General features: G+C 44.9%; 1 protein-coding gene and 1 long non-coding RNA gene across 3 annotated transcripts in view; one reads left to right on the top strand and one right to left on the bottom strand.

Annotated features, from left to right (window-relative positions):
• Positions 1-715: 715 nt before the first annotated feature.
• Positions 716-24,719, top strand: part of WDFY2 (WD repeat and FYVE domain containing 2) — a 48,310-nt gene continuing 24,306 nt past the window's right edge. Inside the window, exons 1-3 of one of the 2 annotated variants that reach the window (XM_083435425.1) lie at positions 716-957; positions 20,975-21,042; positions 23,290-23,363. In XM_083435425.1, coding sequence (XP_083291551.1) covers positions 821-957; positions 20,975-21,042; positions 23,290-23,363 — 279 coding nt within the window. In that variant the 5' untranslated portion in view covers positions 716-820. Of the gene's footprint in view, positions 958-3,262; positions 3,314-20,974; positions 21,043-23,289; positions 23,364-24,719 lie in introns of those variants that run through there. The other variant, XM_083435426.1, reaches the window with a different exon arrangement.
• Positions 7,640-11,265, bottom strand: LOC310675281. The gene is made up of 2 exons (XR_014510027.1): positions 10,227-11,265; positions 7,640-9,857 (listed from the first exon to the last, which is right to left on the bottom strand). It is a non-coding gene; the product is annotated as an uncharacterized lncRNA (long non-coding RNA).

Genomic DNA, 24,719 nt, shown 5'->3' with positions numbered 1-24,719 from the left:
CCTCTGGCGGGGGGGGGCGGAGAGAGCCAAAGGGGGCCCAAAGGCAACATCTTGAGTGTCTTCCCATGGTCTCTCCGGGAAGAGGGGCGATGCTGATCGCAGGTGTCCTGGCCAAGGGAGCCCTCCCTCCCCCGGCCGAGGAGGCGCCCCTGGAACGGGCTGCCTCATGAAGCGCTGCCTCTGGCTCACCTTCCTCCGAGACGACGAGGAAGCCCCAGAGCCGCCCGGGTCACGGCAGGGTCCGGAGAGCCAGACTCCACCTGCCCCAGCAGGAGCGGGGAAGAGGGAAGCGCCGGGGACGCCATAGGCACATCCAGCTGTTTTGGGACTACAATTCCCATCATCCTTGACCACTGGTCCTGCTCGCTAGGGATGATGGGAGTTGTAGTCCCAAAGCAGCAAGTTTGGCCATCACTGTCATAGGGGGACCAAAGGGCGGACAGAGCCAAGCCGGATTCCTCCCGCAGATGCTGCTGCTTCTTCGGGAACCAGGAGCCGGCCGGCCCGACCACGCATGCGCGCTGCGACGGAGAACGCGGACGAAGAGGGGAGGAGCTACAATTCCCAGCAGCAGCAGCAGCGCCCGGAATTCTTTAAGCGGGAGCAACGGACTCGGAACGTGCGCTCGCAAGCCGGTGGTAGCGTTGGAAAGCTCTTAGCCCCGCCTCCTTTGGGCGCCGCCCCTCCCCTCTGCGGCCGCCTCCTCCTCCGTCGCAGCGCGCATGCGCGGCGTGGTCGGGCAGGGCCGGCTCCTGGTTTCCCAAGCGGCTGCACCTGAGGGAGGAATCCGGCTGGGCTTTCTCCGCCCCTCGGTCCCCCTATGGCGGCGCTTCCCTCGTCGCCGCTCCGTCGCCGGCCGCTGCTGCTCGGCCAGGTGGAGGGCTCTCCGGACCACGCCGTGACCATGGCGGCGCTGGTGCCCAAGGAGGACGGCTTCCTCAGCGTCTCGGAGGACAGGTCAGCGGGGACTCGGCGCGGGGCGGCGGGGCCGAGGGGGCAGCGCTTCATGAGGCAGCGCGTTCCAGAGGCGCCTCGGCCTGGGGTGGGATGGCTGCCGGGGCCACGCAGAGGCGCCCCGAGGCTCCCTTTGCAAGGAGAGGGGTCAGCATGCCCCCCCCCCGAGAGACCATGGACAACAACAACAATAATAATGATAATAATGTCCCCTCCAGAGACCATGGAGGATAATAATAATAATAATAATGCCCCCCGAGAGACCATTGATGATGATGATAATAATAATAATAATAATAATAATAATAATAATAATAATAATAATATCCCCCCGAGAGACCATGGATAATAATAATAATGCCCCCCTCCAGAGACCATGGATAATAATAATAATAATGCCCCCCCAGAGACCATGGACAACAACAATAATAATAATAATAATGCCCCCTCCAGAGACCATGGATGATAATAATAATAATAATAATAATAATAATGCCCCCCCCGAGAGACCATGGACAACAACAACAACAACAACAATAATAATAATGCCCCCTCCAGAGACCATGGATAATAATAATAATAATAATGACCCCCCGATAGACCATGGATAATAATAATAATGCCCCCCTTCAGAGACCATGGACAATAATAAAAATAATAATAATAATGCCCCCCGAGAGACCATGGACTATGATTTTTATTATTATTTATTATTTATACCCCGCCCATCTCCTGAGGGGTCCACAACCTAAGGCCCATGGGCCAGAAGCGGCCACGGAGGCCCATGAGCCACCTCCGAACTGAGGTGCCTGCTCGTGTGCTGTGCTAAACTGGCACAGCGTGGTGCGGGGACTCGCTTCCGTGGTGCTGAAACTCGCAGGTGCGCATGCTCAGGCACACATGTGATCTGGCCCATGGAGGGATCTCCAGGCAAGATAAACCTTTCTGACCCCTGGGTTACAGGGAACCAGGCAGAGGGTCTTCTTTGTAATGGTGCCCACCCTGTGGAATGGCCTCCCATCTGATGTCAAGGAATAATAATAATAATAATTTATTATTTATATCCCGCCCATCTGGCTGAGTTACCCCAGCCACTCTGGGCGGCTCCCAATCGAGTGTTAAAAACAATACAGCATTAAATACAGTGGTGCCCCGCAAGACGAATGCCTCGCAAGACGGAAAACCCGCTAGACGAAAGGGTTTTCCGTTTTGGAGGTGCTTCCCAGGACGAATTTGCTATGGACTTGCTTCGCAAGACGAAAATGTCTTGCGATTCCTGGGGTGTTTTTTTTCGCTCCCCACCCCCTTTTTCTAAGGCACTAAGCTGCTAATAGCCTTTTAGCAGCTAATCCGCTAATCCCTTAAGCCTTTAATAGCCGCTAATAGCCGCTAAACCGCTAATAGCGCTAATCCGCTAATGGGCTTGCTTCGCAAGACAAAAAAACCGCTAGACGAAGAGACTCACGGAACGGATTCTTTTCGTCTTGCGAGGCACCACTGTATTAAAAACTTCCCTAAACAGAGCTGCCTTCAGATGTTTTTTAGAAATAAGATAGTTGCCTATTTCCTTGACATCTGAAGGGAGGGCGTTCCACAGGGCTGGTGCCACTACCAAGAAGGCCCTCTGTCTGGTTCCCTGTAACTTGGCTTCTTGCAGCGAGGGAACCACCAGAAGGCCCTTGGCGCTGGACCTCAGTGTCCGGGTAGAACGATGGGGGTGGAGACGCTCCTTCAGGTATACCGGACCTGATGTTTTCTTTGTGTCTCCATTGGCTGTCTGCCAGTGACTCCCCCCGGCCATAAGGGTCGGGCCTGTTTTGCATTAACAGCCCCCACCAGCGGCTGGATTCTTCCCCCGAGGAGACACTGCCATTTGGGACTCGCACTCCGTTCTCAAGCGTTGCTTTGCTGCCCCCATTGCAACTGTGCTGCTCCTTTGGGCAGGTGGCTTCTTAACTACTTTGAGCAAGAGGGGAGAGGCACAATTTTTGCACCCCCTGGTCCTGCGCTGTTGGTGGGGGCCAATGTAAACTAGGCTCTGTGGATGGAGTGCCTGCTTTCCATGCAGAGGGCCTCAGGTTCAGCACCTGGTGTTGAGTGTAGGCCTTGGAGAGCCATTGCTGCTGGGGACTCCATAAAAGGTAGCTTGGTATGTGGTGGGCAGCTCCAGATTTAGGGTGATTCAGGCTGTTGCCCTGCAAAGAGCGCCAAGCAAAGGGGGTGCAAAATTGAGAAGATCCATTTGGATTCTGTTCTTGACTGAACTTTTCCTTTCTTGGGTATTTTTTGATATGTACTCCCAGGAAAGTTGAAAGGCTTGCAAGTTCTCCTCAGAGGTGCAACACAGAAGCAAAAAATGGTACTGTATTGGTTTACCTGCTTGCGTATCTTGTCTTCTAGCACAGCAATAACACTCCGCCTAGAAACCTGCAGCCAAGCAGTTGGCTGGCTGGTTCAAATCAATACGTGACATTTAATCTCACCACCTTTGCACATTGTCTGATGGCCTGCATTGCTCTTCCTAGGTTGCTGAGTATTGCAGTCCCAGGAGAAGCAACAACAGGCAAACTTCCTTTCCTGCATAACTGTTTGTTGTTGTAGTTTTGTCAGGATCAAGTTACCATTGCATGTGGATACATAACAAGGCCCTGATCACCTTTAAAATGAATGGGGAATAAAGCTGATTGAGATGGGCCAGTTTAGGGAAAAGCTGCAGTGTGAGGGCTGTTTTAGCCTTTCTCTGCCTGCCACTTCTCCATTCCTATCTAGCCCCAACTGCTTCTCCCTCTGTGCAGTGCTGAACCCGTGTTTGTGAGGGTAGAGTGTGGAAACAAACTGGAAATAGCTTGAGAGGGAGGAATCTGTTAGTCAGAAGAAGGGTCTAGAGAGTGGGGGGGGGGCTTTTCCTCTTCATTCTCTACTTAAAACAGCCCTCTTCCAACAGTGTTCTTTTAAAATAAGTAGGAGATGACAAATTGTACTTTCATGCATCTGTTTGCAATGTTGATGAGACAGGCGCTTGCAAAGCCTGCTATTCTCTGTGAGGTTTGGTCCCATTTGCACTTTCTCTCCAGCTCCAGCAGTCATTGCTTCTTAAGAACTCTGTTATACATCCTATTTTTTTTGCTGATAGGATAAATGTATGTGTCAGCTAAGTGGAAACTTTGAGATTGCAACTTGAAATGTTGTCTGTGGTATGGTGCAATGCAGCTTGTCATGTTCTCCAAAGTTCCTTGTCTCGCTGGAGCCTTCTTCCCCGTTTCTCTGTCCGTTCTGTGCTTTTCCTCAAGTCTCACTTTCCAGCTCTTCTCACGGGTTCCTCTTTTTTCAATCCATTGCCTTGCTGCATGCTTCCACCGGCCACCTTGCCTCTGGCCTCTCCACCCCTTCATTTTACTATCTCCTGTGATCTCTTTCTAGTCCCCAGCTTCCCCATAAAGCTCTGCCTCTCCCTAGGGCCTGTGTGGTGTTTTAATCTTAGACAAAAGTTCTTTTTCAGACTAGAAGTTGAACTGAGAGTATTCTAGCAACTGTGCTCACTCCGCTGTTAGATAATAATCTGTCTGGGGCTTTTCCATCTGAAGTGTAATACGATATAGTTAGTACCCCCCTTTAATTAAAAAAATTATAGACATAGTTTCTATTTGCATACCACTGTCTTTTTTCAGTCCACCAATGTGCTTGAGTTGTGTTATCATTAAATATTTGGGCAGCCCAGTGACTGGTGATGTGACAATTGCTGAACACATTCTGGAGGTGCTATCATTATTGTGGTGTTAACATTGTTTCTTCTCAGGTATTTAATTACTTTCCAAAAGGCATCTATAAATTACCTCCCTAAGCAGTCTGCTATTTGAGACATTAAAATATAACTTTTCATTTGGAAAGGTTGCTGAAAAATAATTCATTCTTGTGGTTGGCTTTCTTATTTTAGTCTATTACCCCAGTCTGTCAAAAACCAACCTCATTTTATCTTTAATCTGTATTAGCCACAGAGGTGTTTTGTGAATTGAAAAAAAAGCACCACTTACTCAGGCTAATATATTTTGGGTCTACAAGCACAATATTTCAAAAAAATGTGTAGGTAGTTTTCAGCAGTGGTTACAGATGTAAAAGCTCAGTTGCAAATGGCATAAGCTAGGTTTTGTGTCATTGCATTAATGCTTTAATATTCCATGATGTCTGTAGTTAAGACAGGTTTTGTAGTGTAGAAGTTCACAAACTCCCTTGGGGTGTTGTTTCTTTGAGGTACAGGATCTCTTAGACTAGGGATCAGCAAACGTTTTCAGCAGGGGGCTGGTCCACTGTCCCTCAGACCTTGTGGGGGGGCCGGACTATATATATATTTTTGGGGGGATGAACGAATTCCTATGCCTCACAAATAACCCAGAGATGCATTTTAAATAAAAGGACACATTCTACTCATGTAAAAACACGCTGATTCCTGGACCGTGCACGGGCCAGATTGAGAAGGCGATTGGGCCGGATCCGGCTACTGGGCCTCAGTTTGCCTACCCATGTCTTAGATGCTTCACACCACATAGTACATTCCTAATGCACAAAGGTTGAAAATAATGCACCTTTCTCTGACAGATCAGGGGTTAGTTTGGGTCTCAGCTTTGTAGTACAGCAGCTGTTATGCCTTTTGGGCAGTCGGTTCTTAGATTTGCAGATTCAGGAAACCCCGTCCACTGAGAGCACGCTGCTCTGTTTTCATAATGTTAATTCAAAGTCTTGCACTTGGGTGCTTAAGTAACAAGATGCCATATCATGATGACTACTTTTTGCACAGCTGAGCAGTCATGTTTGGATTTGTAGCTGGGTGTGTGTATTTTAATTACAAAGAATGTGGGCTTGATGAGTCTTTACTACTCAAGAATCACGTGATTCTAAAGCATCTTCCTTGGAATGGGTTTTTTTTTTTTCTGGGCTAATAAGATACCTACTAGACAGCATTTTAAAAAGTAGAGACATCACCTTGCCAAGAAAGGTCCGTATAGTTAAAGCTATGGTTTTCCCAGTAGTGATGTATGGAAGTGATAGCTGGACCATAAGGAAGGCTGATCGCAGAAGAATTGATGCTTTTGAATTATGGTGCTGGGGGAGACTCTTGAGAGTCCCATGGACTGCAAGAAGATCAAACACATCCATTCTTAAGGAAATCAGCCCTGAGTGCTCCCTGGAAGGACAGATCCTGAAGCTGAGGCTCCAATACTTTGGCCACCTCATGAGAAGAGAAGACTCACTGGAAAAGACCCTGATGTTGGGAAAGATGGAGGGCACAATTAGAAGGGGACGACAGAGGACGAGATGGTTAGACAGTGTTCTCGAAGCTACAAACATGAATCTGACCAAACTGTGGGTGGCAGTGGAAGACAGGAGTGCCTGGCGTGCTCTGGTCCATGGGGTCACGAAGAGTCGGACACGACTGAACGACTAAACAACAACAATAAGATACCTAAGGCCTAAATTTACACAAGGTTGAAACTATGAAAAGGAGACATTGTGTTGCCTGTCCTAACTCTGTCCTGGGACGCAATAGTGTTTCACCTTTTCGATAAGCATGCCTCAATCTAGTCCATTTTGGTGCACATCCCAGCACATGTGAATTGTGCTCTGCCTTGGGGAGTGGCCTTGCCATGAGACTGCTCAATTAGGAGTTGAGTAGCAATATAGCATGAGAGAAAGTCACTCAGATCCAGGTTTATTACATGGCTTTTCTGATGAATAGAGGAGCAGTATGGCCCCTCCTGCTTTTGTTCAAGGGTGCCTCTGTACACAGACCCCCCTGCCTGTACAATACATTGGCCATCCTTGGCCTACATGAGAATGGAAGCAGCTTGCTACATGCTTCTTCCTAGCCTGGGTTACAGTTGCAGTGAATACTGCTATTCAGCTTCTCCATTTACAGAAATGTACTGTATTTTTCGCCCTATAGGACGCACTTTTCCCCCTCCAAAAATGAAGGGGAAATGTGTGTGCGTCCTATGGGGCGAATGCAGGCTTCAGGAAGCTATCCGCTAGCCGTGGGAGACGCAGCTCTCCCACGGCTAGCGGAGAGCTTGCCGGCACCCAGAAGCTTGGGGCGCGCTGAGCTCAGCACGCCCCAAGCTTTGGGCTTCGCGCAGCTCTCCCACGGCTTGCGGATAGCAGCCTGTTCTGGGGGCAGGGATTGGGGCGAAGCTCGGGCTTCCCCCGCCCCAGCTCCGCACCTGGGGGGGAAATAAATGTTTTTTTCTTTATTCCCCCCCCCCAAAAAAAAACTAGGTGTGTCCTATGGGCCAGTGCGTCCTATGGGGCGAAAAATACGGTATTTTGCACTTTGGTGCTGCTTGTGAATATAACTGAAGCAAAATCTGATGCCTTAACTAGGTCAGGAGGACTCCAGTGATTGCCATTGGCCTTGAATAGGAAGGCTTTGTCACTTTGATTTAGGTGCATATGGTTGCTGGCCCTGGGTTATAGGCGTATAATCTAATATTTGATCATTTTCAAGTTTGTGAAAATTTTAGGGCCGTCTTTAATGACCCTAAATTGGCCCTGTTTGTATTGTGGAACTTTGCTAAACTTAGGGGTAATGAATGCCTTACTATTCTTCCTTCAGCATTACTTGCAGAATAAAACAACCAAGGCAGAGTCATAAAGTTTGTTTTGTCAGTTCTCTGGTGTGTGACATCTTGAACCACATGTCAATAAACCATGGTTAATGTTTAACTTAACTTGCTCAGAAGTCCTCACATCCACTGTCTCTGCAAGCAACAAACCAAAATACTTGGTTTATCCTGTTGTCCAAACTTGGGTTCATCACATTTATTAGCATTACCCAAGTACGGCAGTTTGATTAGAGAAAGCTATCGTAGACAGACCCCAGTAAAGGAGATAATAGATATGGAATAGAACAAAGCTTATTTTGCGGGTTCAAGTTATTTACTTCTTTCATAGGTTTTCTGATAAAGCTTTTTAAAAAATGTTTGTGCAAATAAAGGACTGTAACTTCAACATCATCTGGTGATTTGGTTTTCTAAAACTGTCTTGATTCTCCACCTATGGAACAGATTTTGTAAAGGCATTATATTATTTCAATTTAATTCCTGGTTTCTTTTTTTATAAAAAATTTGCAAAACTCTTCTTATTACCAATAGTTTTTTCCCTTCTAGAATGTCTCAGTGAAAGAACAGATTTGTGTTCAACTGTTGACAGTATTATGCTGACGTAAACCAAAAATGCATTGAACAATCAGTGTTTTCAGTAACAAAATGATCTCCGTAATCACTCTTTCTCCAGAGCTGCGTGGAACTGAATAGGTCTATAGCTATGAGGCGATATTTCTGTGCCCAGTGTAGAATTAAATCCTTTTATGAGCCAAAATATGATCTAAGAAGCACAGGCAAGACAGGATGGGTGCCTCAGCCTGCGGTCTCCATTTTGTCTGACTTCATGGTTACAATATCTAGCCTAATTGTTGTTGTTGTTGTTGTTTTCTTTATTGTTTCATAACGTTTATACAAAGTCTGGTTGTTAAATAAAAAGGCACCTCAAAGCGGTTTACAAAAAGTTAAAACAAGAAAATCAAGAAAAATTCACAACCGTACTTCAGAACATACAAAAGTTAAAATACTAAAGCAGATTAAAATCACCTCAGTTATCTAAGCTTTATTTTTCACCCCGTGGTTCCCTACGTGGTAACATCTTGCCAAACGAAGAGTTCTAAAAGCATTCAAAATGTTTGTGACTTTTCTTTTAGGCCTAATGAAGATACTGTTAAACACTGGCATTTGAGCCTCCCCAGTGGGATGCCCTTTCAGGTGTTTTGGGACTGAAGGGATTGTAGTCCAAAAAATCTGGAGGGCACCTGGTTTGGGCAGGTTGTTTCATAACCTACCAAAGCTACCCTGAGCTGGTTCCCAAGTATGGAATCAAAGAATCATAAAGCTACTATCTTAAACACTTCCCACACTATCAGAATAACAAGATGTTGTAAACACTCTGAATTATGATAACATCCTTTAGTACAAAAATTACATCCAATCTGAATGAGAAGACTTGTTAAGCTGTATTTCCCTCCTTTAAAAGGGTTTTTCTGCCTGCTGTAGCAAGGGTAATGCACTGTGCTAGGTGCTGTATGGTTTTTAATTGTCTTTTTTATAGAAATGCAAAAGACCACCTGAATGGATTTTGCAGACTGCGGTTTGGAAACCACAGCTATAGGAAAAAAATTAGGTTCATTGGACTAACTGGCCTAGTTCCCATCTTTGTTGATAAGAATTCCCAAGTTGGCAATTATTTTATAAATAAGGGTTTTTTTGGCCTTGTTAGCAATGGTCATTTTAAAAAGCAAGTTGGTAATTTTATAAATCACATTCAATTTTCCCTTTGATTGGTTGGTAGCTAACGGAAATAAATATTTTAAAACTCATATAATCTCTTAATGAAAGATGAAAGCATATTATAAAAGTGTCAGATTTGGTAATACTAATGAAATGTTGCCTGCTAATGAGCCATCTCATGTGCCCTGTTAAGATAAGATTTTGAATCCCTTCTTTGATGTGATTCTAATTTTGATCATAGCCAACATTCAAAATTTGCCATGCGCATTTTGCTGTTGGCCACTTGCGACCAGCTGAAGGTGCCCAGGTGCCAGGATTGCGTTTGAAGTCTCTTCATCAGCCTAGATCAGGCGCGTCCAACTCCCAAGAGACCGCGATCTTGCAGTGATCATTATCATTGAGCTTTTTTGGACATGCTTGGCCTAGTTGAACAAACTATTCTGCACCTCCAACTTCTTCTGCAGGTTCTCCCAATCATCCATAGCAGATTTGGGGGTTCATGGGAACTACAGAGTAAAGAAGTAGTAACTTTGCATGAGAGGAAATCTGTTCCAGATACAACTCAAATTTGTTCCGCTGTATGCCTTTTTAAGGGACGCGGGTGGTGCTGTGGGTTAAAGCCTCAGCACCTAGGACTTGCCGATCGAAAGGTCGGCGGTTCGAATCCCCGCGGTGGGTTGCGCTCCTGTTGCTCGGTCCCAGCGCCTGCCAACCTAGCAGTTCGAAAGCACCCTCGGGTGCAAGTAGATAAATAGGGACCGCTTACCAGCGGGAAGGTAAACGGCGTTCCGTGTGCTGCGCTGGCTCGTCAGATGCACCTTGTCACGCTGGCCACGTGACCCGGAAGTGTCTTCGGACAGCGCTGGCTCCCGGCCTATAGAGTGAGATGAGCGCACAACCCTAGAGTCTGTCAAGACTGGCCCGTACGGGCAGGGGTACCTTTACCTATGCCTTTTTAAGGACACAATATGACTTTCTGAAACTACGGTAATTTGGCAAAAGTGGACCTGTTGGGAATCAGGAGCTTAGATCCTTCAGTCCTTTCTTACCAATATTGTTTGGTATCTTTTCTTTGCATCTTGAGGTTGTACTTAGCTCTCATTTGTTTTCCTACAGTCCAGTTATTCAAAGTACCATATTTTCCCATGTATAACACCCCTCTTCCCCGTGTATAACACGGCCCCTATTTTTTGGGACTCAAAATAGAGGAAATGAGGGAAGATTGCACAAAGATTGCTTTTTCTAGGGGGGATTGCCCAAAGTCGTTGAGCTTTTTTGGGGGAGCGATTGCCAACAATCACTCACCCGCCTGACTGCCAATGCCAATCACACGCATCCACGAAACCAATAACCGTCTGACTGCTCGCCACCAGGAGCCGACAATCGCACATCTGATTGCCGCAGCAGACCTTGCCACAGCCATCATTCACCCCACCAAATGCCAATGACAATCTCCTGCTTGCGGCAGCCACCAATCGCATGTCCCATCTCAGCACTACCCGTGTATAAGGCGACCCCAAATTTTAAGCATTGTTATTTAATTTAAAAAAAACACCTCATCTTAAACACGGAAAAAACGGTATATGTGTTCACATGCTTAATAAGTTAATAAAAATTGCCCTGTTTTCTCTGGAAATTGATCTATTGCTGTTTCATTCTTAAATTTCAGTAATCCCAGATGATTTTTTAAATAGATTTGTAATCCAGCCTATACAAATATCTCAAGGTGCATAACAAACTTTCTCCATTTATCATAGATCCCTTTCATGATTATCCGTGGGTATGTGAAAGACTGAAGTGGCCAGGCTCAGGACAAATTCCAAACATTGGGTGATTTCACTCAGTGTAGACCCATTGAAATTAAAGGCTCTAACTTACTTACCGGTATGTTTATTTCAGTGGGTTTACTCTGAGTAGAACTTGATTACCTTCAGTTGTGTCTTAGCTTTTTTCCAAATCACAATTTGCTTCCTTTTGAGAGTTAACTGGTAGGCAGTGTGGAAGATTGCTCCATGGTGGCATCTGTTTCCTGAATGCTTAGGTTGTAGAAAAGTCATTGTGCTGTACTAAGCAGGAGGTCAGGGCCAAAACTTGGGAGGCTTTGTGAGAAATCTGAAGAAGTTGTTAAACTAAATTTGATAGTATAGCTGGCATAATCCACATAATGGGGTAGCCGGTGGGTCTCAAACCCTCTGTGCGTTAGGGACTTCCCTTGCACGCAAAGAAAGGCTCTGGCGGATTGAGTGGAGGAGACTAATAGTGCGTCCAATGTTCAAGAAGGCGAGGAAAGGTAGCCTATCGAGGAGAAGGAACACCCTGATTCTAAACCTCCACTGCCTTCCTTGTTTCCCCCCTCCTTGCTGCCTGTATGAAATGGGCCAGAGGGCTGGAGGCTTACCACCCATTATGTAGACACAGGGAGGAGCTAGGAAAGAGCAGTGGTGCCTTCTGTTGACTTGGCAGGACTGACTGGGCTCTCTTGGAACCAGATGGCAGTGTAGTGTCTTTGATTGTTGTTGGCATCCGTCTGTCTTGGGAGACAATAGAAGACTGCGTCTGGGGTTACAACACTTGCTGTGGCTTTAGAGTCAGACACGGGGGAGACATGTTTTGTTGCATCTGGGGCAGGTGAAAGTGTTCATTGTGCTGCTGCAGATGCACCCGGGCGTTTCTTCTCTCTGCTCCTCCCAGCAGTTATTCCTCTGCTGGTCACTGCTGTGGATGCACAACCTTGACTGAGTATCTCTGGGTGCTGGAGACGTCTGCAAGGGATTATCAAATGGCAATGGTGGTTATTGCCAGCCTTCAGGTCTTGTTTGCAGACACCTTTGTAACACAGAGTTGGTCTGCCAACAGGCTTGGTGCCTGAAGCCAGCTCCCTGGAGATCTCCCTTGAGGATCCTGCCATCTTCCATTCTGTAGACATGGGCAACCCAGCATAGACGTCACTGAGACAGAAGTGTGAACGTGCTGGGAATGTGGGTTTGGGAGAGCCTATCTTTGAGACTCTGTCCTGCCATGTGATGCCCAAAATCTTCCTGACATAGCATATGTGGCTCCTGGAAATTGTGAATTGCCTGTGGCTCACTTCCATAAAGCAGCGTGCTCAACACATACGCCTGGTAGACCTTCATCTTGGTATTGGATATTAGCATTACATTCTACCATGCCCTTCTGGAGTGGTAAGCCATTGCCGTAGCTGGTAGGATAGCATCAAACAACCAGGACCTATCTAATTCATGCACACGGTAAGATAGATGTAGATAAATTCAGCAAATAAATTAAATAAATAAGACGACAGCAGAATATGAAGTTGATGTGTAGGCAGAGTGTTGTACGTAGCACAGTCAGATTTGAACTGGGGTTTGAATTTTAAAAAGAGAACTTGTTTGTTGGACTAACAGATTCCCACCAACCCCTTGGAGTTGCCATGCTTTGTGCTTTGTCTCTCGCCTCTCTCCCCCTGAGGTTCTGCTGAATAAAAAGGATCACAATACAGTCACAATCTATTTTCCCTTCTGCTACAGAAACCTTTGTTTGTGATCACATAGGCCCTAGTCTAAGTACGTTATGCAGTTAAGTCACTTGTACAGTTCTTTCAGAGTTTAGGGTTCATTTGTGAAGCAGTTGGAATAAGAAGGGCAGCTTCCCAAAATAAAGGGGAAGAATAAAAAAGGGAAGAGGCAGGGAGAGAGGAGTTGGAAACTATAGCTGCTCAGACAGTGGAACAAATATGAAGGGAAAAAAGCTCAGCTCACAGCTGACTTAATCCTGCAGGGAGGCAGTTCTGTGCATCTCCTGCTAAAGGCTTTAATTCAGACTGAAAGTGGCTCTTGGGATTTCACTTCACTGCGTACCAGAGAGATGCCCAGCAATGCTTCAAAAGTGACACTTGAAATGACAATCCTCCTAGAATGGTGTGCACCCAGGTATCTTGCCGTGTGCTGAACGAGCTGGAAGTGGGTGTGCACAAGATGTGCCTTTTCTCTCTCTTGTGGCTGCCGCAGGAAGAGAACAGGACCTTGCTTCTGGGTTCAGGAACGACAGAATCATCATGATGAGGTCCTTCTTTGGGGGATAGGGTAGCTGAGGGGCACCACCATTGTGACTGTGCTTCTGTTTTCGTGCTGAACTCTTGCTTACTTTTCCTGGATAGTTAGGAAGGAAATTTTCATCTTTGGAAATCTTAATCATTTTTCATTTGGAATATCTGTAGATAGAAATATATATTTAACATTCTGCCATTACAAGCCTATCAGCGTGCCGGATGGAAGTGTCTCCTGCCACTCTCCCTGCGTGCAGATCTGGGGGTTGTCTTGACACACACACACCCACAAGACAATTTTGGGAGGCCTGCAGGGGAACGGGAGGGAGGAACCTCCATTATGCAAGCAGAAGCCCTTGGACAGGGCTTTTGTTGATAGGGTTTTTTAGGTGAATGGTGCCCTTTTTATATACAGTCATATCTCATGTTACGTTTGCTTCAGGTTGAGCGTTTTCAGGTTGCGTCCCGCGGCAACCCGGAAGTACTGGAATGGGTTACTTCTGGGTTTCACTGCTTGCACATGTGCGGACGCGCAAAATGATGTCACACACATGTGCAGAAGCGGCAAATCACGACCCACGCGCAGACGCAGGTTGCGAACAGGCCTCCGGAACAGATCCCATTCTCAACCAGAGGTACCACTGTATATATACTATATACACACTGTCAGTCTATACATCTAGATACACATATGTGTACATATACATATTAGTAATTTTCAAAGCAATGGGCATTGCATCTGAAACGTAGTCTGGAGAAGTCTGTTGGGAACTGATTAAGTCAGTTGTATGACTTTAATTCAATCAGCCCGTGAAACCAGACTGTTAGGTAAACAAAACAATTCCATGAGAATTAATGAGTTGTGTTGATAAGACTTGCCTCCTTCCTCCCCTTCAGCCTCTTTGTCGACCTGCCTGACATGTGCAGAACACCTGGGAAGCTCAGTCAATAGAGCCTCACACTCTTAATCTCAAGGTTGTGGGTTCGAGCCCCACGTTGAGCAAAAGGTCCCTGCATTGCCAGGGTTGGACTAGACAGCCCTCGTGGTCCCTTCCAACTCTACAGTTCTCTGATTTTAAGTACACATTTGTTGCATGGATGTGTTATGCTTTTTAGATGCTCATGTAAAAAACTTTGCATGGGCACTCTTCTAAAAATATGTGCAAGAAGGCAACCAGAGAACTGTCCTTTTTTGCTTCAGAACAGGGCCTGATAATATCTATTGACTACATAGCTTGCAAGTATCTTGCTTTTACTAGACTCCTGTGTCAAAGCCAGGGCATGCTTTGGAGAATGCATTTCCTATTTTCTTATGACCTTCCTCCTCTAAAAATAATTCACCTTTTAAGTCTTTCCTGGTCTGCCCCTGGATTAGTCAGAGGTCTGGCTAATAAAAATCCCTTCTGCTAATGTTCTTGCTGTACTTGATTTGCTCTTTAGGTAGTCTCTGAATGGTACTGTTGAAAAGCTGCCTGGTGTAATTAAAAGTTTCTGCATAAGCCTGTGTCATTTCTGCTGCTGACTGTGTTGACACCTCGGGAACCCTTTCTGCCTGATCTTGCACTAAAGGGATTGGGTGGTAGTGGCTTCCTTGAGTTGGACTCAAGTTCTTAAACATATTGGATTCCGCTCCCTCTTGTTTACTAAGTTTTAAGCAAACCATGGTTCAGAAAGGCGTTGGCACACAACACCTGGCCACAGCTAGAACAAATCAAGGTTTGTAAGTCAACACAAACATGGCTTCAGATTGGCTTGGCTTGCATGTAACACTAAGCCAAAGATGGCTTAATGTGAATGTGCAAGCATGCTGGTGGTACATGGAAAATAGTGGCCACTTTGCTACTTCTCCTTCTGCTTTGTTGCTCTAGTGAGAAATAAACCATGGTTTGGCTTGATTTTACAGCTGAACTTGGCCTTGTGGTTTGTTTCACTGCAAACAAACCATAAGCTGTAACCAACGTTTTTTCATGGCTTACCAAACACCATTAAGCCATTAGGTGGAGTTTGGACAATTAAACAAACAATAGTTAATAAACTATCGCTTAGCATTGTGTGTGAACCCCAGGACTATGACTTGTGTATGGTTTAAATTTATTTACATATATATATATATATATATATATATATATATATATATATGGAGAGAGAGAGTCTGAAAGCTGAGCTAGATGTACTTGAGTATCCTGTTGAGCCTGTTGCAGTCCCTTTGAATCTCAGGAGCTTCCTCCTAGACTCACCCAGATACGTACCCCTCATCATTCTCAAGTGTTTTCAGAATATTTTGGTTCTTGAGTCATATTGTTAAATCTGCAATTTCCACCCGTAGACTAGCCTTTCAGGCACCCAACAACAGAAAGCATGTCCTCTGTGTTGTACACAATGCAGCCATATAAGGGGCCATGTAAAGCTGTAGCATTTGAAAGGCCTTGCTTCAGATAATCATTGCCGATCTCTTTCCTTCCCCCACTTGCTTGGGTGTGGGGATTGTCTGAACTTCAAATGAATCATGTCATAATACGAATCATATCGTAGCATTAAATCATGTTTCATTGTGGCATCCCTGCATTCGAGGGAGGTATTGCGTTTGTATTTCATCTTTCCCGGCTTTCTTGAAAACGGGCACGAGGCTTGAGTTTGCACTTGGAAATGCTATCTCTCTCTCTCTTTCTCTCTCTCTCTCTCTCTCCCCCTTTGGTTAAACAGATTGAACGAGTGCAGAGGCATCTACAGCACTGTGCACAAATCTTTTCATACCTCTTCTAACCAGCATATTTATTTCACTTAAAATACTTACACCCTACTCTTGACCACAAATATTCTTAAAGTGGCTAGGAATTACAGAAGTATAAAAGTATTTCTGAAATGCAGAATAGAAGCAAAAGCAGCACCATCTCAGCGGGCCCAGCTTCCAATGGCTTGCACATTCATTGCATAGGATAGTAGTTCGGTTCCCAATTACCATGGCTAATTACTGCAGACCCGCTGTTTTTCAAAAGCCAAGCCACGGACTACCTACTTTTGAAAATTTTGGTAACTCTAATGTAGTTACCTATGCAAAGCAATTTTTTGAACAAAATGTGGGGTAAGCAAAGGATTTTAGGTAAACTAAAATAAACCGTCGCGTGGCCTGGGAGAGGAGGGTCGGAGCCCAACATTCCTCCTTTGGGTCAAGCATAGAAACCAAGGGGAATAGCAGTGATTGGAAACTCCTGTCCTCTTCCAGGTCCAGCACAGAAGTATAGCAGGCAGCTGCAAAATGGAAGAATTTCTTGATCTCGTCGGTGGGACTAGTAATTATTTGGAGCATTGGAAACTTTTGCAGGCTTATTTATTTGGCTACATAAAGGTATTACTCTTTATTCACTGATTAACTTGGGCCTAAGAACAGAGAAAGGGACGCGGGTGGCATTGTGGGTTAAACCACAGAGCCTAGGACTTGCCAATCAGAAGGTTGGTGGTTTGAATCCCCGTGACGGAGTGAGCTCCCGTTGCTCGGTCCCAGCTCCTGCCAACCTAGCAGTTCGAAAGCACTTCAAAGGGCAGGTAGATAAATAGGTACCGCTCTGGTGGGAAGGTAAAACGGCATTTCCGTGCGCTGCTCTGGTTCACCAGAAGCAGCTTAGTCATGCTGGCCACGTGACCAGCTCCCTTGTGTATGCCGGCTCCCTTGGCCAGTAAAGCGAGATGAGTGCCACAACCCTGGACCTAATGGTCAGGGGTCCCTTTATCTTTTTCTTTTAAGAACAGAGAAGGGAAGTGGGCAAACTACAGGGCCCACTCTTCATCTTTCCAAATGTATAGGTAAGGAAGAGGAAGGAGCAACAAGAACACAATTCCCTTTAGGTATCTTATCCTATCCGAACAATTCTATCAATGGAGGCAACAAACTCCATTTCAAAGGCTCCATTCCACTAAGTGGAATACAGTGGTACCTCTGGTTCCAACTTAATTCATTCCAGAGGTCCGTTCTTAAGCTGAAACAGTTCTTATCCTGAGGCGTGCTTTCACTAATGGGGCTTCCCGCTGCGTGTGCGTGCCTCTGGCGCGCAATTTCCGTTCGCATCCTGGGGCAAAGTTTGCAACCAGGAGCAGCTTCTTCCGGGTTAGTGGAGCTCGTAACCTGAAGTGTTCGTAACCAGGGGTATCACTGTAAATGTGTGAGCACTTGCAAACCTATGATGAGGATTTTGCCCAGCCATGCTTGCCCAGATAGTGGGCAAGTTCTTTGATGTACTTTCTTAATCTTGGAGCCAGGAAACAGATCTCACATGAAGGTGATACTGATTGCTATCCTCCTGGCCATCCTCCTGATCATGTGTACTGACCTCTGGGGTTGCCAGATACTCTTCTTTGTAGTTCTCAACTTATTTACCCCAGAAATATTTGTGCTTAATTAGCTTTAGTGGTTTAACTTTCTCCTCACGTGGGTTTGATGAAATGCTCAGAGGAAATATGATTGGTTCTTACGAGCACTGTGAAAAAGATTCTTTTGCTAATAAAATGGCCTGGCGAGGGGTGTGGTGGACGCACTTTTCTCCGAGAGCCTTGCTGGTCAAAGCCTCGTGTCTTGCTTTTAATCAGGGTTCAATCCTTCCTTTACTTTGCAAACGCAACAGGCTGGAGCTGATTCACCACATAAATAAGATATTTGGGGGGTCAGTTGTGCTTATTTCAAACTAATTAGCTGGCATCTGCCGGGGATTACACTTTTGATTAAGTTTGTAAAGTCTTTCTGGTTTTATAGTCTTAGCTGTGGATGCTATCTTGTATCTCTGAGAGAAGTATTTAAGAGATTAGCAACTGGCTGATCCTCGTAAAACAGTGTGTCAGCAGTTACTGTTTTTATGGCAGATTTCTGTGCGCATAATAGTTTGGTCATCTGGAGAAAGAAGTTATTCAGACATTAGTATCGTAGATAAGAGTGCAAAAATGACCGTAACAAATTCCAACAAAAATTTAAGCCACTTGCAACATTAGAGCAATCTGATGGAGGCTCCTTCAGAGCAGATTTGGGGACGGGACTGCAGCGAGCAGCGTTCGAAATTCGCCAAGTGCATTTTGAACGTGGCTACCAGTCACTTAAGGACGAGGGTGGTGCTGTGGGTTAAACCACAGAGCCTAGGACTTGCTGATCAGAAGGTCAGCAGTTTGAATCCCCGCGACGGGGTGAGCTCCCGTTGCTCGGTCCCTGCTCCTGCCCACCTAGCAGTTCAAAAGCATGCCAAAGTGCAAGTAGATAAATAGGTACCGCTCCGGCGGGAAGGTAAACAGCATTTCCGTGCACAGTTCTGGTTCGCCAGAAGCGGCTTAGTCATGCTGGCCACATGACCCGGAAGCTGTACGCCGGCTCCCTCGGCCAGTAAAGCGAGATGAGCACTGCAACCCCAGAGTCAGTCACGACAGGACCTAATGGTCAGGGGTCCCTTTACCTTTTTATCAGTCACTTGTGACCAAGTGAAGATGCCCAGGTCTCAGGATGGTGCCTGACATCTCCATTATTGGGAGGTGCATGCTTGGGTCTTGACTGTTTTCACACACTAGCAACACATTCTGTAGAATTATGTCTGTTATATTTTATCTGCACAACCAGAATGAATTTCAGGAACCAAAAAGTCATATTGAAAAATACAACTTTTCGAGCCGTCTGACCCCAAAATGGCAACTAGGCATTCCCTTTTGGCAACTGCAACCCTGGCTTAAGGAGCCATTTGGCACCTAGTTTATATACCTGAGTTTGTAGCGCTGGCAGAAAGGAAAGGAATATGTCCTATCTCTTCAGCTCACACAGCATTTGTTACTTTTCCCATTCACGCTACTCACATTTCTAGTAAAATATTGTACATGCATGCCTTGATCATTTTCTATCCAAATTATGGAAACATGTTCTGCTTGAGGCTGCCCTTGAAGAGTATTTGGAAACAGCGGCTGGTGCAAAATGCTGCAGCCAAATTTATGTTGGTCTTAGACCAACTGTACTGTCTTCCAGTTAGTTTTCTGGGCTCAATTCAAGGTGCTTCTTTCCTACCCTTAAGGCCTCTAAGTGTGTGTCAAATAATTATTTGCAGTGTATACAACAAAAAACAAGAAACAGTTGTTGTTGTTGTTTAGTCATTCAGTCGTGTCCGACTCATCATGACCCCATGGACCAGAGCACGCCAGGCACTTCTGTCTTCCACTGCCTCCCGCAGTTTGGTCAGATTCATGTTTGTAGCTTTGAGAACACTGTCTAACCATCTCATCCTCTGTCGTCCCCTTCTCCTTGTGCCCTCCTCTTTCCCAACATCAGGGTCTTTTCCAGTGAGTCTTCTCTTCTCATGAGGTGGCCAAAGTATTGGAGCCTCAGCTTCAGGATCTGTCCTTCCAGTGAGCACTCAGGGCTGATTTCCTTAAGAATGGATGTGTTTGACACATCCATTCAAGAAACAGTAACAATGAGCTAATCTGCTGGGAAGGCCATAGATATGCATTACTCCAAAATGGGTGTGTGTTGTTTGTTTAAACCATAATGTTGTTTTGAGTATGAGAAAACAAGATGAAAATCTGTCATCCTTTCAGATCTTGGGTTTCTTCCTTGGCAACAACATCACAGATACCTCCATAGAACGTTTCATATTTCCTCCCTATAACTACTTTTTAGTGTAAGCGAGAGATGAGTAGTAACAACAGCAAGAACTACAGATGACAGCAAAGTCATGGCCTCTGGGAAAAGTGATTTGCTCATAATATTCAGCTTGGTGCTCATTCGACTGACAATATTTTTGAACTCCATAGGACAAACCAAAGCTGCATTTTTGTTTTGCATCTACAACTGGTTGAGAACTCTTGTAAACACACAAAAGAGAAGTACGGACTCCTCCTAATGGTGCATCAATATGGAAATGTCCAGAAATGGTGCCAGTTGGGTTCAGTGGTGGCTCTTTACGCCCTCTGCTTCAGCTGCTCATAGGAGGCGCCAGTGGGTGGCATGTTAAGTGTGGGATTGAAGTGCTCTTGTGAGAGAATGTTGCAATATGTGAAATTGCTCTTAAATGCTGTAACTAAAACTTTATTGCTTTTCTTGTATCTTCCCCATGGGAAAATGAATTAATATTAGGGGTATCCAGAATTTTCCAGAAAACCAGTGCAGTCATACCTCAGGTTGCGTTTTTTGGGTTGCAGACTGCCGAAATCTGGAAGTACTGGAATGGGTTACTTCCGGGTTTCAGCCGGTCACGCATGTGCAGAAGCGCCAAATCGTGCTTGGCGCATGTGCAGACTCGCCGAATCACAACCCGCCCATGCACAGACGCGCCGCTGTGGGTTGCAGACACTGTGGGTTCTGAATGTGCATCCTGCACAGATCATGTTCGCAACCCGAGTGTCCACTGTATAAATTGCTTTTTTAAAAAAGATTCAGGAAATAAGTGGCAAGATAAGACTGATGCAGTTGCTTATGGCTTACCAAGCTACTTTTCCATATTCGTTATATGAAGGCATGGGGCCCATTGTGGTTAATGTTGGTTTTCCATGTTGGGGTTAATTCTTAATGGCTGTCAAGGCTTCCAAGTTGAGTTAGCCAAATCCTCAGCTAGCACTTGTGTCCATTTTTTTTTAATGAGATGGGAATGATGGGAAAATGCTAAAGATGCTTCCCCCCTTTCTTTTACAGAACTGTTCGTGTGTGGCTGAAGAGAGACAGTGGTCAGTATTGGCCTAGCATATACCATCAACTGCCTTGTAAGTATTTGCAATCTTTAGTCCATTTTAATTCTCAATTTTCAGCACCACTCCCACCAGTAATTAGCTGTTGGGAACACAGTGTGGATGACACAATTCTGATGACACTTAAATACGTTGAACTTTTTAAAACAAAAGATTCTGGTTTATGACAAATTTAACCAATGTGACACCAGTGTTCTTGGATTCCATTTTCTGTCTGTGTCCATTGACTCTGCTGGCTGAGACTGATGGGGGCTGTTGTTTAGCAACATGTGGAGGGCATCCTATAGGCCACCCTGGCCTATGATGTTCCTATAGCATTGGATACCCTTCCTTTTTGAGATTCCCAAAGACATGAGAAAGAAAACATTGATAGCAAGAAAGTAAACTTAAATTTGTGTAGTACTTCAGGCGGTGTGTTAACTTAAAATCAAAAGCTCAGCTTAATTGTTAGCAAGAGACATTTTCTGTGTCAGTATTAAAATAAATACAGCAGAACCAAAATTAGTTTAAAAACCAGAATTGATTATCTCTCAGCTTCACCATTTGTCACCATTGATCAAAATCAGCTTCTTCCAGGCAACATAGGCTTTAAAATGACTACATTAATCAGGCTTTTTAAAAAGTACTGTTCTCCAAAAGCGAGCTGACGGAAATTTTGAACTTTATATAATTAGGGTATATTTATCTAGCATTCGAAAGAAGCAGGCTATCAAATTATAATGCAAGAGCCAGAACTGATATACAGGAGTATATTCATGTATCCACTGAAACAAGAATAAAGATTGCAGACGTAGAACCTTGTCGGAACATAACGTTGCTAGGATGCCGTTTGGAAGCCAAGGCAGCACAGAACTAGGAAGTGTTTGGGGGATTTATAATCAAAGCTGTGCAGAAGAGCATGAAAAAGTTGTGAATTCAGTTATTTTTCCTATCCTGTGGGCAAGCAACCATGTGTACTTATGGGAGGAGCAGTAGATTAATCCACACCTGGTTGCCTCATAGCTGATTTGAGGAGCTGAAATATAGCACAGCTTTGTCCTGGGCATTGAACAGTACATTCATCCCAAGCTTGCCATGTGCTTTCCTGTTCAGAAACTTTAATCCCCAGTTCATGGTTCTTAAAGCTGAGAACACTATCACAGAACTGTAGAGTTATTCTGGACAACAGCCATATGAGAAATATGTAAAATAACTAAACAAGTATTAGAAATCACCTCAGAATTGGCCCTACTAAACATCTTCCAAGACAACAATGCCCATTATAACCCACCTACTTTAAGCAGCCAGAAACACCATAACCAGGCACTGGAGAGACCTGTCAGGAGTAAGCATGGACCAATGGTACCAAATAGTATGGGAAACAACCTTACTAGAAAAATTAACCAATAAACTGAAACTGACACGGGGACAAACAGAAGAAGACGCCTTTACCCCAGTATGGCTCCCCTTTATCACATACACAGCCCAACAAGACAATGACAATAATCCACCAACAGCATACAAATCAATATGGCTAACCTGACCCAAAACACCCACCCACCCCACTCACACATGAAAACAAAGACCACCACAGCCAACCACAAATGAATAACCACACCCTAGGCCAACCCCAACCTCTCTCACCACCAAAGGAACACAAGTGAACAACAAAGAACGCGCACAAGCCACACTGACACCAAGCCCTACATACATTAAGCAAAATAGAAACATTGCCACCCGACCCCACCCCCACCCATCTCCCCCCCCCCAACACCCCTCTCCCCCTTTTCTTCCTAATGTCTCAACAAATGAAACTGATTTGTAAAAATTTTACATGGAAAAATTACGAGAGAGAGACATTACAATACTTCTGTAAATCAAGAAAATCTTTAATAAAAATATAAATAAATAAATAAATAAAGATCAGGCTTACTAGCTGCTTTACTTCTCAAAAAAAGAAAAAAGTAAGAACTGTAGAGTTGGAAGGGGCCACGAGAGTCATATTGTTCAACCCCCTGCAATGCAGGAATCTTTAGCTCAACGGGGCTCAAACCTACAACCCTGTGATTAAGAGTCTTGTGCTCTGCCCACTGAGGTATCCCAGCTTGCCCCCTCTGAAATCCTTGCTCTCCAAAAGTGCATTTAAAAGGTTCACCAGCAACAGGTGACATGCACTGGATTCCTATCTTCACATCCCTGTCTCCCTCACTGTAGTAAAGCTGCCTTGACATTTGTGAGCAATAACAGTAAAGGTCTTAAGTTCAACAATATGTTCCTTTTCAGCTCCGTGTTCGTGCATGTGCATTAATCCAGAAACAAGGAGGCTGTCTGTCGGTCTAGATAACGGTGCAATCTCAGTAAGTACACGTGATAAGATTTCTAGTTAAGATGTGCCCCCATCCACTCCCAAATCAGGCCTCTGTGTTCCGAGAATTCCTTTTTGAGCGTTTAATTAAATGGCAGGGGAATGGAGCTGAAATCTACGGTACCGGAAATGGCACGTTGCAAGCAATTTTTTTTCCTGCATTCAGTAGCACTCTCATTACTAGGGGGCTTGGATCCCATGGACACCATTTTTATAATCATGAGTAAAACATTTAAATATTAATTTATTTTATTTATTAAATTTCTGTACTGTTGGGTTGAAATAAACGACAGACGAGTGGCAAGTGTCATACGGGAGGCATCTCTTGAGCATGTCTCAGAGAGTCCCTTTTATTGAATATTACAGCATTGCCACGTATGTGCTTGTTGCTGATTGGGTAACACAAAGACAAAGCAAGGGTTGCATATAGGCTGCATATAGGCATTAATCATCAATAGATTAAAGGTTTGGGAAAGGAACACAGAGTTAGACAGGTATGAAAACCTCCTTATTAAACTATTTACTAATGATTGATATACTCATTAAACTAATGATTGATATAGCAAAACTTAAAAGGGCATAACCATCGCATACCATAGATGTGGTCAACCACGCATTAAGAACAGGAACAGGTGAACTCAATATGAACTGAACATTCTAGGCAGAAACAAAACTTCCCATCACTGTACTGTCCTGCATCTGAAGATCACAAGGTGGTTTACAGTATATCAAAGGTGGTGTTCTGAGAAAACTCCTGATTTTCCCTACTTTATTTACTAGGTACATGGATCTGTACAGTGCCAAGAGTTCAGAGATAGGTTTGTGCAAAGAATTAGAAGCCTGCCCCGTGGACGGAAATTCCTAGCTGTAGCACGTTTCAGTAATGCTAGTTTTCAAAGGCGCTGTTAAGGGTTGGAGAACTGCGTTGTCTTGCCAGGGTTAGGAATGCTCATCTTTGCCATCCTTCCTGTTGCACAAATCTGAGGTCCAGTAATGTGGGTTTTTGGAAATTAATCCTATGCAAATTAGGGCAATATGCATAGGATAATTTAGACCATAAATCTTGCTGGTGCCCTAGAGTCGGGGTGGGAAGCCTTTGGCAACCCAGATTCTGCCGAAATACTTCCCCCATGAACCCCAGCCAGCTTGGCTAAATAGGAACATCTGGTGGGCCAGAGGTTCCCCACCCCTGCCCTAGAGAGTGATCTAATTTAGTGTGTCTATTTTACTAGAGAGAGCCAGTGTGGTGTAGTGGTTAAGAGCGGTGGACTCGTAATCTGGGGAACCGGGTTCGCGTCTCTGCTCCTCCACATGCAGCTGCTGGGTGACCTTGGGCCAGTCACACTTC

This window comes from Podarcis tiliguerta (assembly GCF_965153285.1).
Source record: "Podarcis tiliguerta genome assembly, chromosome: 3".
Lineage (NCBI taxonomy): Eukaryota > Metazoa > Chordata > Lepidosauria > Squamata > Lacertidae > Podarcis > Podarcis tiliguerta.
Note: the sequence above shows the minus strand (reverse complement) of the source record. Positions and strands in the feature narration are given on the sequence as shown.